This window comes from Crinia signifera, chromosome 12 (genome assembly GCF_055691185.1).
Source record: "Crinia signifera chromosome 12, ASM5569118v1, whole genome shotgun sequence".
Lineage (NCBI taxonomy): Eukaryota > Metazoa > Chordata > Amphibia > Anura > Myobatrachidae > Crinia > Crinia signifera.
Genome location: NC_139228.1, coordinates 83169407 through 83186205, shown reverse-complemented (window position 1 = coordinate 83186205; position 16799 = coordinate 83169407). Strand labels below are relative to the sequence as shown.

The window sequence follows — 16799 nt, the reverse complement described above, 5'->3', positions numbered from 1 at the left end:
TAACAGTAGTTGCTGTAACCACCCCACCGGCAATGTGTTCCAGAATGTTCCTGCTCTAATGGTGAACAATCCTCTTCTTAATTCAGTACGGAATTTGCTTTGTTCCATTCCAGCAAAAGGTTGACTTATTGCAACGCCAGATGTCCTGCAGTATTTCATAATGTCCGAAACAGTGCAGTCGGTCTTCTTGTTGCCCCTGTATTAATATATTAATCTTCATGTATTGCAGTGTATGGCAAACCAGTTGTCCAACCTAGCTCCTCCAACTCCTCGCCTCTGCCTTTCCTTCACTCTGCCGGTCCTCCCAGTGCTGACAAAGAGGTCGAAGCAGAGGCCGCACCACCTGCAGGAGAGAATAGTGGGGTGGAGAACATTCCACGTCCCCTGAGTCCCACCAAGCTCACCCCCATTGTCCACTCTCCAATGAGATATCAAAGTGACGCAGACCTGGAGGCCCTCAGGAGAAAACTTGCCAACGCCCCTAGACCACTGAAGAAAAGGAGTTCTATTACTGAGCCAGAAGGTCCAAGTGGTCCCAACATTCAGAAACTACTTTACCAACGCTTTAATACCCTGGCTGGGGGCATTGAGGCCCCACCTTTCTACCAACAGTGCAACTCACAAGACTTTGTTGGCGTCTTGGCGGATGTGGACAATGGAAATGCTGGCCCTAATGGTAATATTGAGGAAGCGGTTTCTCTGCCACCTGCGTCTCTCCCCCCTACACTTCCTGTTCCCCAACCGCCGCCCCCCGAACCACAAATCTCCGCAGATGACAATGACAACAAGGTTTGCTCGCCCGTCACGGAGGAACTGATTAGCAGTGAGATTATAAATCAGCTTTCAGAAACCACAGAGGACAACAACAATAACAATCCCGCCATAGTCCCTTCTGTTGAGAAGACGCCAAGCCCTGTACTGGAAGTACCATCACCGGTGAAAGAGGAAGTTCTGACACCGCCCAGTGTTCCGGCACAGGCACTTTCTGTAAGTCACCGCTTTATCATTTCTGTAATACTGATTTATCGGTGGATGTAGTACGTGCTGAGTGGATCATACCACTGATCTCTCTGTTGCTATTATACAAGTGATAAGATCATAAGGGTGTCTCTGCAGGTTTAGGAGGGTGGCGCAGGACTCTCCCTTCCATGGTTTGGGAAACAGCCTGACGGAAAGGTCAAAACAAAAAGTCTGGCGTCTTCCCTTGTAGTGGTGTGGGCTGCCATGTTGCTTGCTATGTTTAGCAATGAATAGTGCCTGTTCTTCTAAAGTATAGTGGATTCAGCTGTGCGCAGGCCGGCCAGCCTGGTGGAGATTCTTAATGATGTCATCGAGATTCATTGTTCTAGTGCGTAAGAGACGCTGTGATATCACATAGCACAAACCGTGACCTGTGTCACTTTAGTATGTCGTCACCAATATTTATCAGGCTATTGCATATAATCGAAGGTATAACGGTGTATATATAGGACATGGTCACAGTGATATGTAATATAGTTTAATCAGCCATCTTTGTTTTTATGCTGAGGTGAAGAGTTCTGATATTGGCGGAAGTAAGGTCTGGACGTGTGATCACTGAGTGGGCTCGGCTTGTGCACGGTCACAGTGTGCCGTAACCACAGACCACAATCCCTGCAGCTCAGTTTGGTACAGGGGACATCTGACCGCCTGGAAGGACATGTGATGTAAAGTACATGCATCCGCGTGACGGGAGCCAACATGTCCTCCTATTTGTGCTTCCAGACTGTCTAGAAGATCACTAGTAATTAGTGTTACTGTGTAATCTGGGAAAAGCAGATGTTGCCAGTCTGTTGTACAATGCTTTGTGTATGGGCATGTTACTGAGGAGGTAGGTAGAGGGGGGGAGGGGTAGTCTGGAGACAGCAATACAGCCTAGAACACAGTCAGCATCCGCCCAGTTACCAAATACATTATCTTGTTCACATGAAGCTGCCCCATTATCAGCACTACAGCAGTGACATTACAGGCCTATGTATTACTGATTGGGGTCACTGTGAGTGCAGGCCTGCCATATATTGATTTATATACTCGTGTAGTCCGCCTGATAATGCTGTGAGGAGTGACAGGGCATATGATGGTAAATGATAAATACCTGTACATTTTTTTTCCGCTCGTGTTGAATGTAACCATTAAAGTGACTAAAGGTATAAAACTAATCCCATAATCGACACAAAGAAGGTTGGTCAATCGCACAGGACCCTCATCAATGTTTGAGGAAAGAGTGTTGGACCCCCCAGAGATTTCAGTATACTCGATAATCCTTTAGGATAAACTGTTGGGAGGTGTGCTACCACTGGACACAGTATGAAATATGTACACAACAAGAAAGAAAAAAGGTGTGTCTCGGTGTGGTGCACCTAAAGTAATTCACACACATAAAAATTAACTTTTATTATTATTAAAATAAAAGACTAGCGAAATATAAAAACACACAGGACAAGGACGACATAAATGAGGTGTGTTTAAAAAACGGCGGCTCACTCTCTCAGCTCTGTGTTACAATTTATAATACACTGTCAACAGGTACTCTCCGTCGACACCTATTTTATATCACGTCAAATGGATTAATATCCTGTATATCGGTGTTCAATTCGGATTCCAATGTGGGGTACGTGTCAACTGTTTGAGATGTCCTCACATATAGTAGACTTAGTGTTGAATCAATAAGATTACAACCATTGTGTCATTTTCATATTTGTGGCAAGTGCATCATGTTTTGACCTGTGTCGATTATTCTATCTGACACATGCGTTCTTATAAATCATGACCAAAGTACATGGGCAATATTTCAGGTCAGTCTGATGCTCTGTCACCTGTCATAGGTCCTCACACTGAGTTATGCTACAACAGTGTGTTCCCGCTACAGGTTCTAGGTACACTAGTATTGTATTCCCTATGTGCAGCCGCACTTTATTAGGGATGTAGATGTGCCTAGAGATCATACAATACTGCTGGGTAAGTTTGTGCTATTATATCAATATCCACTGCAGTTGTACTTTATTATTGCCATAAATTCCCTCTTGGGAAAATTGGACCCTGCTGGGCAAGGGTTGTATCATATAATAGTATCAATTATACACATCAGTCTATAAATGACTTCAGTAATCAGTCTAAGGATCCATATAGTGAGTGTTGATTCAAAGTGACAAACTGTGTGTCGACTTTTAGTGTCCACACTAGTGCACTAGGTTTTAGTTTTACCAATTATTATAAATTCAGAGCATATGGCCAAAACTATCCGCATAGATCAGTATTGGTTAGTATGTTTCTGTCTCTGAGTTATTTGAACAGTAACAGTTTCTTTAGATAGGGCTGTATCGGCTTTTATAAATTAGCTACAATTGCTATATGTTGCTATATAAGCAGAGGCCGAGCAGTCCTACCAAGGAGTAATTCCTCCCTAGTGTGCACAGGTGTTATGGACCAGTAACCGCAGACAGAGTCATTAAATATGCACTCTATCTACACATGGTCCAGCATAAGTCAAGCGTGCCCAGGCTGCGTTCGTTCTAATGATAATGGACAGTCACACAGCTTAACACCGCACCCCCATGGTAGTACCCGTTAAATAAAATACAGATCAAATATACATTTCTAAGTGCTGATTGAGAGTCCTCTCACATAAACCTGGATGCCCCTCTATTATCAATTGTATGGGGGAATTAAAATCCAGGTCCATCTTATGTGTTTGGTCCTGAATCCAGTTTGAGACCCGTACCCGCGTGCCACTGTGCACTAGTGCTACTCAGAGAGTGTTATTTCTACTACACACCTCTGAATGCATTTTTGTCCTCCCTGGAATTTAATTCCCCCATAGAATTGATAATAGAGGGGCATCCAGGTTTATGTTAGAGGACTCTCTAAGACCTGGTCACATTGTTCTGGGCGCTACCCATCCATAAAGCGTCCAGCTACTAATGTGTGGTCTATACACAGATTGGTCGACGGTTACGGTGTCAGTATAAACGGCAGGACATCATACCTATGTGAAAAAGGAGTTAGAAGAGGTATATTACCCACTCCTACACCGCCACTTATAAAACGATATAAAGAACACGTGGCAATACCGCAGAAAGTCCAGTGGACCTGCACTAATTGCACTATTCTAAGGTCGCCTACACACTATACAACCATTGTTGGAGATACCCTACAACACTCCAGTTTGGCACCTCACTGTATGATCTGTTAGCATTCCTCGCTGAGAACCCAGATCTGCGATGATTGCACAGATTTAGGTAGCCCATACTTGGTTGTATCACAGACACACATGTAATAAATTCTTTATTAAAACAGCGTTTTCTGCCTGCCACCACAAGTTTTAAATACCCATTTATGTTGTATGTTGTTCTTTTATAATATTTTCGCAGCCTTTTAATAAAGATTAAATAAAGGTTAAATTTTAAATACATTTTTCTCTGAGGTGCACCTAACAAAGGACATATCTTTTCTTTCCAAATACTTGTTCCTATGCCCATGTCCCAAGGTAGCACACCCCTGTCTTTCAACCAACTTTCAGATTGTACATTCTAGGGGTCCGATTATTTTCAATTGTTATCTTGTGTGATCGACCCAACCCCCTTTAGGCTCTTTTCTTAGCAATGCTTAGACAAATGGGCCCACTCTACCTAACTCTACCCTTAGGTACGTTGGATCTGTGATAGGTCCAGGTCATTATTTGGTATGGATTTTATTAGGGTGACGCCAATGAATCAGTTGAACCCTATTGGATTGCACACCGTACCTTGAGAATGGTGATGTCCTTTCAGTGCCTGCGATGTGACGTTTGCTCTGCTTTACCGATAGGTTAAACGGACCAATCTGAAGAAACCAAACTCTGAGAGAACCGGGCATGGGCTCCGAGTGAAGTTCAACCCTCTGGCTCTGCTGCTGGATGCATCGCTGGAGGGAGAGTTTGATCTGGTGCAAAGGATTATATACGAGGTGAGTGCGCTTCTTATACCCGTTAGGACCTAGGTTCCTAGCACGTGTCACATGGACACCAAGGAGAACCTCATTCCTCTCATATAACACAAAAACAACATTACTTATATGGGATAAAACATACACAATACACGGTAATTGTAAAGGATAAATCATACGCAAAAGCGGAATTATAGTTTTTAGCATTTATGACACGCCACAAGTTGTAGCAGCGCCGCACATGGCACAGTTACAAATCAAAGTGAACAAATAGTCGTGCCTACAACGGAGACCGTGGATTATTATACTGTGATAATTGTGTGGGGCGAGTACTGACTGTGTCCTTACTCAGGTGGAGGATCCCAGCAAACCCAATGATGAAGGCATCACTCCTCTGCATAATGCCGTGTGCGCCGGACACCACCACATTGTCAAGTTCTTACTGGACTTTGGTGTCAACGTGAATGCAGCAGACAGCGATGGCTGGTACGTACAATCTGCATTCGTTTAACCTGGCCTTACCTGCAGGTGGTCGCTGCTGTTACAGTGGGGCTCCCGACTTCCAGGGATAAGCTGCTCTGAGCCGGTGTGTCGCAGATATCCGAGGACAGAGTCCTGGCTGAAAGATTCTCCAGGCTCTTTGCACTTATTGATAAACACCCCTGTTGTACGTATTAAACCATACCAGGCTCTGGCGCTGGGGTGCGGCATGACTTACCGACCACCGGGATTCAGACGGTCGTTTCTCCGACATTGGAATCCCGACTACACAGGTTGTTTTTTCCCCTTGTTGGGGTCTACGACCCCCATAGAGGGAGAATAGATTAGGTGGCGATCCTGCAAGGGGCTTCAATGCACTCGCACCTGTCGGAGTATTTACTGTCGGTAAGTCATACCGTACCCCTGGCACTGCCTTTAGCACCCGTCACACTGGGCTGCACTGATGGCTGTGTACGTGTGCTACAGGCTCTAACCATCGTATTAGGGATTGTGAGAAATCTGTGAACTAGAAATGCATGTCTTTCCCCTACAGTAATAGCCTCAGAGCTGTTCTCACAGTACAGGACAGAGATGCACCTGGCAGTAGATGTACAGATAGCCAGTACGGTGCCGTTAGTCAGCAATATAATGCAAGATGCTATGATGCATAGAAATGTTGGTGTAAAGCAATAGTTCCCCTTATTAAGTCTCATCAGTGTGTTATTAAATGTCCCTGTTGCTTTGAAATCGTCCGCATTCATGTGCACTTACCTACCGCCCTCGGCGGCTGTTTGCTCTCCTCCCAGGACCCCATTACACTGTGCAGCCTCATGTAACAGCGTCCACCTCTGCAAGATGCTTGTGGAATGTGGGGCGGCCATCTTTGCTACCACAATCAGTGACATAGAGACGGCGGCAGACAAGTGCGAAGAGATGGAAGAGGGATACATCCAGTGCTCCCAGTTCCTTTACGGTAACCCTTGAGTTTGAGTCACATTTGTGCGCCCACGTTATTGGCCGCTGTAATACATGTTATTACAATAGAGACTCCCAGCATGTGTGATTTGTAATTCCACGGATGCTATAGAAAGCTCTGCATTGTTGGCCTGGTTCCAGATGATTGAGGATGGGGAACCTTCGGCCCTCCAGCTGTTGTTGAACTAGACATCCCAGCATGCCCTGCAAGAGTTTTAGCAGGGCCAAATAGCAAAACTATAGCAGGGCATGCTGGGATGTGTAGTTCAACAACAGCTAGAGGGCCATAGGTTCCCCATCCCAAATGTAGCCTATGTATTGTGTCGCTGAGGCAGTAAGTGCACCCCATTTTAGGATGTTGCTTTCTGAACTCCGCTGTCTGTTTCCTATGTAGAATAATAATAGGGGGTTATTCTAGTTCACTCTTTCTGACAAAATCCTTCTTAGATGGACAAAACCATGTGCACTGCAGGTGGGGCAGATGTAACGTGCAGAGAGAATTAGATTTGGGTGGGGTTTTACTTTAAAGCGAGATCTATATTGCAGTGTAAAAATAAAGCAGCCAGTATTTACCCTGCACAGAAACAAAATAACTTACCCCAATCTAATTCTCTCTGCACATTTTACATCTGCCCCCCTGCAATGCACATGGTTTTGTCCATCTAAAGGTGTGTACACACGTACAGATTTTTCTGTCTGATCTATGTGGTGGGAACAAAAACCTGGAAATGTATGGGAGCATGTGAAAATCAAAAATTTCCACCCAAATGCAGGAAAACAGAAAAAAAGATATGCTTGTATAAATTTGTTATATCAGAACGATTAAACAATTTGTCTGACTGATCACTGTCTGTTTTCAAAAGTTTGGGATCAATTATTTTTTGATTGTCATTTGCTCCTATACATTTCCAGGTTTTTGTTCCCACCAGATAAATCAGACAGAAAAATCTGTACGTGTGTACGAACCTTAAGAAGGATTTTGTCAGAAAGAGTGAACTAGAATAAGGCCTAATGTTATTACACAGATTGTAGGCGTCTGTGCAGAGGCCCATTACCGGCATCCTCTAACCCTATACCCTCTGTCCCACGCAGGAGTACAGGAGAAGCTGGGGGTCATGAACAAGGGGCTGGTGTACAGCCTGTGGGACTTTGAGGCTCAGAATGCTGATGAACTGTCATTTCGGGAAGGCGATGCGGTCACAATCCTAAGGCGCAAAGATGACGCCGAGACGGACTGGTGGTGGGCTCGTCTCAACGACAAGGAGGGATACGTTCCCAAGAACCTGTTAGGGGTAAGTCGTTGTCTATCCGTATCCAGAGGTTCCGACTCTCCGCCGAAGCGGTACAAGTTGTAAGGATATCTATGCTTGGGCCCAGGTGATTAAATCTGTTTGATCAAGCTACTCATTAAGTCAACTGTGTTTAAGCATAAATATCCTTAAACTCTGGCCTGTAATATGTATTGTATTGGTTAGTGCAGCGATGGAAGGGTTTTCTGGCTTTCCTTCTCCTTGGTGACATTGTGCGGCCACCAGTGCGAGGTCTTAGCTGTCAACATGTTGCCCTCCAGCTGCTGTGGAACTGGTATATGGTCGACAGTGTCAAAAAGGTCAACACAGGCATTTGGTCGACATTGGCAAGGCTGATAGCTTTATTTATCACTATTTTGAGCCGACATGGGCCGAGCGCAGCGTGTCATTTGTGGGGATGCCGTGCACCTATACGTATCCATGTCGACATTCGGGATGAAAACCCTATGTCAACCTTTTGACTGTCTACCTTTCCTATATCGACCTAATGCTAGTGTTGACCTTCGGCATTTTGACCCTTTTCCTGTGTCGACATAAGGCCTGTCAACCTTCAGTGGTCAACCCAATGTATGTCGACCTAATGACCCATACCGGTGGAACTACACATCCCAGTATGTTCCAATAGTGGCAAGGAATGCTGGGATGTAATACAGAAGTCATGGGTTGGATTCTCACCATGGCCTTAACAGTGTGGAGTTTGTATATTCTCACCGTATACTGGTAGGTTACCTGGTTCCCGACCAAGAATTTACCCCAGTATTTAGGGAAGACCAGCTGGACCAAGTGGTTCTTCTCTGCCATCAAATCGGTGTATGTGTATCTACGCTGTCATAGCCCAGCAGCGGGAGAGAAAGGGGTACTGGTTTCCTAGCACAGCGCCCACGATTTTCAATCGTATGGCATCTTATGCATTGTATTGTATTGTATTGTATCGCATCGCATGCCATATAGCCACATGCGATGCAATTTTAAATTGTATAAGCACCCTAATGGGTGTTTTCAATGTTAAATGCAACCCCACTATCAACGCCAACCCGAAGCGTGGTGAGTGGCGGTGGTACGCATCCTCTGACTTTTCATACCCCCAGTATCCACGTTGGCGTGGAGTTGATTTTTTTATAGTGTGGTGAGCGGCGGTGGTACGCATCCTCTGACTTTTCATACCCCCAGTATCCACGTTGGCGTGGAGTTGATTTTGTATAGTGTGGTGAGCGCGTATTCCGCGTGCGCTGGCCATGCTCCACACTGACGTGGATGGTGGGGGTATGCAAAGGTTGGAGGACGCGTACCACTGCGCTCGCCACGCTTCGGGTTGGCGTTGATAGTGGGGATGCTTTTAACATTGAAAGCACCCATTAGGGTGCTTATACAATTTAAAATTGTATCCCATCGCATTGTATGCCATATACAATGGTATACGATTTTAAATTGTATAACATCAGGTCGCATCCCATTGTAAGGCTTATAGTATACGATGCGATGGGCGCCGTGCTAGGACCTCTCCTTCCGTTGGTGGCCACTGGATCTCCGGGATATGGCCGCTAGGTTGACAGAACAAAGGGTGACATATATTAGTTCAACCACTAAAGGTAGCCACAAGCATTAAGGTCGACACTCAAATGATCGACATAGGTTTCGAGTTTATTTTTAAAAAAACTACCCCCAACAGTGCACGTTCTCCAGGTCACCCGGCGGCAGGTGCACTCATATATTTTAAAAGATCCACAGGTGGAGTTAATTATGTCACTTGTGTTTCTGTGTGGAGACCTGGAAAACGTGCGCTGTTGGGGGTACTTGAGGACCAGGGTTGGGAACCACTGCTCTAGGGCATGGAGGGAGAATAGAACGGTGTAGTATTCCGAGTGCAGCAGTACACCTTAGATACAAGAATGACTACAGCTACTTGCGCTCACAAAGAGGTTGCTGCTGGGAGTAACCACAAAAGCTAGGATACCAAACCCAGAAAGTTTACGCCAAAAAAAACAGGACGTGGAACTCCTTAGCGCTACCTCCGGCAATATCTTGATCCCTTTTTGTATAAGTAGGGGGAGAGTGGTGCTCTCCAAATGTATATAGGGAAAAAAAACAACACAATTTTCTTATTAATGCAGATCAATGTGCAATTTTCTATAGGTACTCCGTCCCAGATTGACTCACCTAGTCAAGCTAGGAGATGTTCCCGTAGCGGTTTCTTTTATAAGTGGACAACGTATATGGTAAATAAGATCGAGAACTCACCAGGGGGCAGTGCCCTATGTTCGTCAAAAGGTTTCTTTTTATTTTATCGTCAATCGACAGGCCAAGATCATACGTGTATTCAGAAAATGTAGACTTTTATTCCGTTTAAAAGCAGGACATCCACCCTTTCCCCAACGCCGGATTTACCTTTCCCACCCGGAATGAGAAAGTTGAGTCCCAGGTTGAGCGTAGCTGGTAACATGCACAAGGTTGGGGGTTCAGTCCAAAGTTTAAAAGGTCCTTAACACCAACGCGTTTCGAACTTTTGAAGTTCTTCCTCAGGGTGTGGAGCACTTCAAAAGTTCAAAACGCGTTGGTGTTAAGGACCTTTTAAACTTTGGACTGAACCCCCAACCTTGTGCATGTTACCAGCTACCCTCAACCTGGGACTCAACTTTCTCATTCCGGGTGGGAAAGGTAAATCCGGCGTTGGGGAAAAGGTGGAAGTCCTGCTTTTAAATGGAATAAAAGTCTACATTTTCTGAATACACGTATGATCTTGGCCTGTCGATTGACGATAAAATAAAAAGAAACCTTTTGACGAACATAGGGCACTGCCCCCTGGTGAGTTCTCGATCTTATTTACCATATACGTTGTCCACTTATAAAAGAAACCGCTACGGGAACATCTCCTAGCTTGACTAGGTGAGTCAATCTGGGACGGAGTACCTGTAGAAAATTGCACATTGATCTGCATTAATAAGAAAATTGTGTTGTTTTTTTCCCTATATACGTTTGGAGAGCACCACTCTCCCCCTACTTATACAAAAAGGGATCAAGATATTGCCGGAGGTAGCGCTAAGAAGTTCCACGTCCTGGTTTTTTTTTGCAGCAGTACACCTGTTGACCGTCAGACCCTGTCCATCTAAAGGTGCCCATAGACGGTCCGTTCCCGGACCGTCTGTTCTGAGATGCGCGCTCCCGCATGTGTGCTGCACATACTTTTTGTACTTGGTTTACATCGCATCGCATTGCATGCACAAGCAATGCGATGCGATGTGTACTATAAAAGTACAAAACATACCGTCAAAATGGACCGTGTATGGGGGGCATTAGGCCTGTTGACCTATTTCACGACCCATACCCAGATATCCACGGGGAGTACCCTAACACCACTTTTGGACAACAGAAAAGTCCCCTCAGTCCTTTGAGTGCCATGTTGTTTTGCAAAAAATAAGTGTAGAGGGTACTTATGTACTAACTGGGCTGCCGATTTTGAAATCGGGTCCATTGCATCGCATCCGACCATATCGCATGCGATGCAATTGAATCCTATGGAAAAATCGGGTCCATGTTAAAATGGACTGAGTCCATTTTAACATGGAATTCAATGGGAAAAGGGGTCCTTTTCATACCCCTACTATCCAAGTGGGCATGGAGTTGGATATAAACCTGTGGCGAGCGTAGCGAGCCCGAAGCGTGGCGAGCGGACACAGAATACCGTCCCCTCGCGGGGCTCGCTTCGCTCGCCATGCTTCGGGCTCGGTGGCTCGCTACAGGTTTATATCCAACTCCATGCCCACTTGGATAGTAGGGGTATGAAAAGGACCCCTTTTCCCATTGAATTCCATGTTAAAATGGACTCAGTCCATTTTAACATTGAATCCTATGGAAAAATCGGGTCCATCGCATCGCATCTGATTGTATGCCTTAAGTTAAGGCATACAATAAAAAAAAAATCTGCAGCCCAGATAATACATAAGTACCGTGTAGAGAATTTCAAGGCGCAATACAGATAAAAAGCAGCTCAATATACCCACAGACCTTGTTCAACCAAAAAAACAAGTAAAGACAATAAGCACAGCACAATATTGGGGTATATCCAGAGCGCTGTCTGTAAGTGATTCTCCTTCTCTCGTCCTCCCAGATGTTTTATATGGAAAAAGAGAGAAGAAATCAATGAGTAGGACTGTATGGAATATTTTCTTTTTGATACTTTAAAAATACAGCAGAATTCTCAATAAGACATACACCACACTCACAAATAGTGTGTGTGTTAAACATTCATAAAGGTTTCTTTTGCGGTGGTGTTTAAAGCCTTCACCACATTACACCATGTGATCACGAGGTATTGAACATACGTTTTGACTCGGAGACAAACGGGACACACATATAAAGGTTTCTCTAGTATGGGCGTACCGATAACTCACAACTCATCTGGGTTTCTTTTACTTGAAAGTAACCAGAGGATGGAGGTTTAATCCCAAAAAACTTTTTAATGTGATAAAATATTTAAAATGTTGGGGGTCACAAAAACAATAAGGCAGGTGGAAGATGTATCGGGGGGCTCACTTGACAAAAAAGATGACCTTCCGGATCAGTCAAAAAAGTTGTCGTGGAGTGTACCACACAATACCTTACTGTAAATGTCCAAAAGTGTCCAACAAAAAGAACGGTGGGGAAAAGTCCCAAGGAAAGAGTCCACAAGAATAATGTATGTACAGATAGCCACACAACGCGTTTCGATTCTTAAATCTTTTTCAAGGCCTCGTGAACACATGGTGTAATGTGAAGGCTTTAAACATCACCGCAAAAGAAACCTTTATGAATGTTTAACACACACACACACTATATGTGAGTGTGGTGTATGTCTTATTGAGAATTCTGCTGTATTTTTAAAGTATCAAAAAGAAAATAATCCATACAGTCCTACTCATTGATTTCTTCTCTCTTTTTCCATATAAAACATCTGGGAGGACGAGAGAAGAAGGAGAATCACTTACAGACAGCGCTCTGGATATACCCCAATATTGTGCTGTGCATGTTGTTTTGCAGTTCGCACCCTGACTTCCCCTTTTACACAGAAAAGCAAATTACCGGGTCAGATATTTCTTCGGTGTGACAGGATCAATCCGGGTCGAAATTCCTTTGTCGAAAATCCGGGTTGACCCTTTCACACAAGAAAAGGACCCGTGTTGAACAGCAAATTACTGTATAGAAATTTTCAGTCCGAACAATTTGCTTTTCTGTGTGAAGTTGTATCAGAGAGTTTTACGTTCCACTGTTCAAGATCTGGTGCTAGACTGCAGAGTCTAGTCTGGTCCCCATTCCTGATTGGCTTGTGTACCAGCCAATGGCTGGGGGTCCTAGCAATCCCGTGAAAGACAGCTAGCTCACTATTGCCAGGACAATCCTCTGAGTATAGTCTCCTCAGCAGATTATGCACAGTGAAAACCATGTTTAAAGACCACAAATCTGCTCTTTTATACAAAGGCAAACAGACGCTAGTGGGGCCAGTACGGATGAGACCTGGGAACCCTCTTATGTTGCATTTACACAGAAGCCTCACAGATTACGCTGGCACTCGCAGAGTAACTTGTTCTAATCAGAGACTAAATGATTTAGTGTTCTGGAAGAGGGAGTTAATTGTGTGTTTTTGGATCTCTCTTTTTGCAGCTGTATCCCCGGATCAAACCAAGACAGAGAACTCTAGCTTGAATAATAAATCCCATCCCTTCCTCACACTGGAAAATGTAAAGCATGTGTTGGAACCATTACATGATACAGCTGCAAGCCCATTTCTCAAGGGACGGGAGAACACTCACCGCATCTTGTATAAAGGGTCACCGTCCTGAGTTGTACTGGAAGTCCCCATTGGCTGGAGTAAGAGCCCGTTCTCCTAAAACTCTGGACAATAATCCTGCAGCAAACATTTCAACACGGATACTGCGCAGACTTGCTGTCCTCCGCTACGGTACCACAGCAGTCTCCTCTTTGTAAATACGACAAGGTTTTCTGTTCCTTCTGCCTGCTTTCTACCAGTAATGTTTTAGTGCATTTAGTAAAAGGACGCTCCACCCCTGTATCTTTACCTGTGATGGGCACCGCAACTCAGCTGTTTTAGGTTTTGCTTGCCCGAATCTTTGTGCCAATCAGAAGTGCCCAACAAAGTTTTGGGATACACATGTGAAAGTTGAAGAGGAATCTGCATGTAGACGGACGACTGTGATGAAGTAGAGAAAGAGGCGTGAATGGAGCGCAAGCTCGCTCAACAAAGTGTTTAAAAAGTGCAGCAAGTGTACAGTGATGAAGGGATTGATACGTTGTCTAGGTTACCGATGGAATCTGGAAGGGGCAGGATTGTGTTAGCACTTTGATCCATTTCAGCAGTTACACAAGTAGATGTAGCGTATGGTACATTGTGTGCCGCTTGTACAAAACGCCATACGGCGTGGTTTGCTTACAGCGGTACCTTCCTATTAGAACTGTAATCTCCAAATTGCACTTAGGAGATCTGAAATGTAATATCCTCAATAAATAACAACCAGTACCCCACAACCCTGTGCTTGGGAGGGAACCCACTTCCATTTGCTAACTAAGAACTCGCTAATTTACACTGTTTTCTAGGTAAATCTTTCAGACCATGTTTGATGTGGGTTGGAATAGTAGAAGAGAAGTTAATTTGTAGTGATAAGGAGATTATAAGTTATACGCAGGACATTAGTGACTAAAGTCCACATCGCAGCTGGCTGGGTATGATGTGGATTAAAGGTAGTGTTCATCTTGGCACCCTACATCTTCCAAAAACCTGTGCAGTTCTTCTTCCCTGGCTGGGGGTGTTGTATGCTGCTGTGGTACTGCTAGCACAGTGTGGTCTGTATTTCAGCACTGACAAGTGCTAGAAGTATCAGAGCGGACAAAGAGACACCCCCAGCCAGGGAAGAGGAACTGCAGAGTTTGGAAGATGCAGGTTGCTAAGGTAAACACTATTTTAAGGAAACAGCTGGAAAGCCAAAGATTGCTTTAAGGCAGGTGTGTCCAAACTGTGGCCCTCCAACTGTTGTGAAACTACACATCCCAGCATGCCTCGCCATAGTTTTAGCATTCCCTAATAGGAAAACTGTGGCAAGGCATGATGGGACTTGTAGTTTTGCAACAGCTGGAGGGTCATAGCTTGGCCATGCCTGGTTTAAGGTAATGTCCACCTGACTGCAGTGTCTGTAGACTTCTGGGAAACCAAAGTGGCCCTTGGCACACATCCACATAGCTTTAGCTAAGGAGGTGGAGCCAGAGTAACTGCACCATGGGACAGTTGGAGAGGGCCAGACTAACTGGATTGCACAGGGTGGACGTTGCCTTTATACTGTGATTATAAAGAGCTTTAGGGAGGTGAGGAGTGTGATTGGAACGTGTGAGAATGAGTGAATGGTGACTGCAATAAGCTATACACACTGTATCGTGGGGGGTAACACTCACACTTCACTGGAACGCACTGCACATGCTTTAATACCAGAAGTATTCGTTCTCTTAGTTTTAGGCGTGTTCCAGTCTTCTCCTGGAGGGGAACAAGACACAGCCCTGACACAGACGTGTAATTTATAAACGTTTTCACATATGCCGTGCTAAATCTGCTCTTACCATGTTTGCATTACGTGTATATATTGTGGTGATGGTGGAAACCAGTATAAGGGGATTTGTTTAAAGTTATTTGCTACTACTGAAGTTTTCTGAGAAGATCTAGTTAAGATTTCAGAAAGAAAACCCCCATTGTAAATTATCAATAAAATGCTAAAGCATGTTCCAATGTGGTCTGTCCGGTGGATGTTTTTTTTTTTTTTTTTTTTTAAATCTGTTTTCTTTTTGGAGTTTTAAACATTTGCACCCACATAAAAAGAAGGGGATAACATGAACTAGCAATGACCATATAATAAGACCATACATTAAGGGCCTCATTCGCACCGGGAGCGATGTTTAGAGACTGCGAATAACCATTTATGCACATGTGCAGGTGCGGCCTGTGCGCACGCTGGGTGTTCCCATGGAAACTCGTGGGTGCCGGGGGCATGTATCTGATGTCAGCTGCCCACTCTCTTCCCGTACAGATAGCACCAGAGTGTCTTAGATCTGCGAGCGCTAGAGAAGTGGTTCGATGGTTGGCAACATCGAACCATGGGAAATTCATGGTGCAGGCAGCGTTTAGATGACCCGCAAAGCTGAAAATCTCACAGCTTTGTGGGTCAATATGAATAAGGGCCTAAATGTAGCATATGCAGTGTCCTAGGACATAGCCGGATTAGACTGGGGCGGTACACACGTCAAAAAATAAGGCGTGTTTTAAGGCGAGCTCAGGGGAGGACAGAAACCTTCCACGGAGAAGCAGTTTACCCCCTTCTGCACCTCACAAGGTTTCTGCCCTCTCTGAGTTCACCTTAGAACACAACAATATGGGTGCCCAAAGGGTCCATTCAGGCCCCCTGCAAACATAATATAGAAACATTTAGATTTATATAGAGCAGGGCTGGGCAACACCGACCCTCCAGATGTTAATGAACTACACATCCCAGGATGCTTTGCATTAGTTTTGCAATGTGGCCATGCTGAAACTGATGCAAGGCATGCTGGGATGTGTAGTTCAACATCTGGAGGGCCGGTGTTGCCCAGCCCTGATATAGAGGATCAATATAAATGGATCTGCATAAAAATGACAGATTCTAAAATCAGAAGGGCCTCCGTACCCAGTACTAGACAAGACCATACAGACCCAGTGTATTATATTCTCAGCAGTGTCTTATAATGTCCAAAACGCACGGTGCACATCGAACTAGATACGATGATCTAGTTAAAAGTATCCACAGCACAAACTCTTTGGACTGTACGATGTGCGCAGGAGGTTGCATCAGCAGCCCAGAACGCATGGTGTTTGGCCACTATTAGTGCTATATACGCATTATGCAGCAGCATGGTTAGGATGTGTTCACACGCTGTAATTTTACTTGCAATTCGATTGGGATTTAATCGAATGGCAAGCAAAACTCAGTTGATTTGGACTATATAGTCTTGCCTGCACAGTCTATTTTTCTGTTAGATTTCGATGCTGTGGGGCCACGCATCAGGATTGAAGCGGCATCGAATGTG

General features: G+C 44.7%; 1 protein-coding gene across 3 annotated transcripts in view; it reads left to right on the top strand.

Annotated features, from left to right (window-relative positions):
• The window catches only part of PPP1R13B (protein phosphatase 1 regulatory subunit 13B), an 84309-nt gene extending 68847 nt beyond the window's left edge, over positions 1-15462 (top strand). For all 3 annotated transcript variants that reach the window (XM_083166227.1, XM_083166226.1, XM_083166228.1), the window contains 6 exons: positions 230-987; positions 4825-4962; positions 5294-5427; positions 6228-6394; positions 7489-7688; positions 13341-15462. In XM_083166227.1, coding sequence (XP_083022353.1) covers positions 230-987; positions 4825-4962; positions 5294-5427; positions 6228-6394; positions 7489-7688; positions 13341-13382 — 1439 coding nt within the window. In that variant the 3' untranslated portion in view covers positions 13383-15462. The remainder of the gene's footprint in view (positions 1-229; positions 988-4824; positions 4963-5293; positions 5428-6227; positions 6395-7488; positions 7689-13340) is intronic.
• Positions 15463-16799: the final 1337 nt, after the last annotated feature.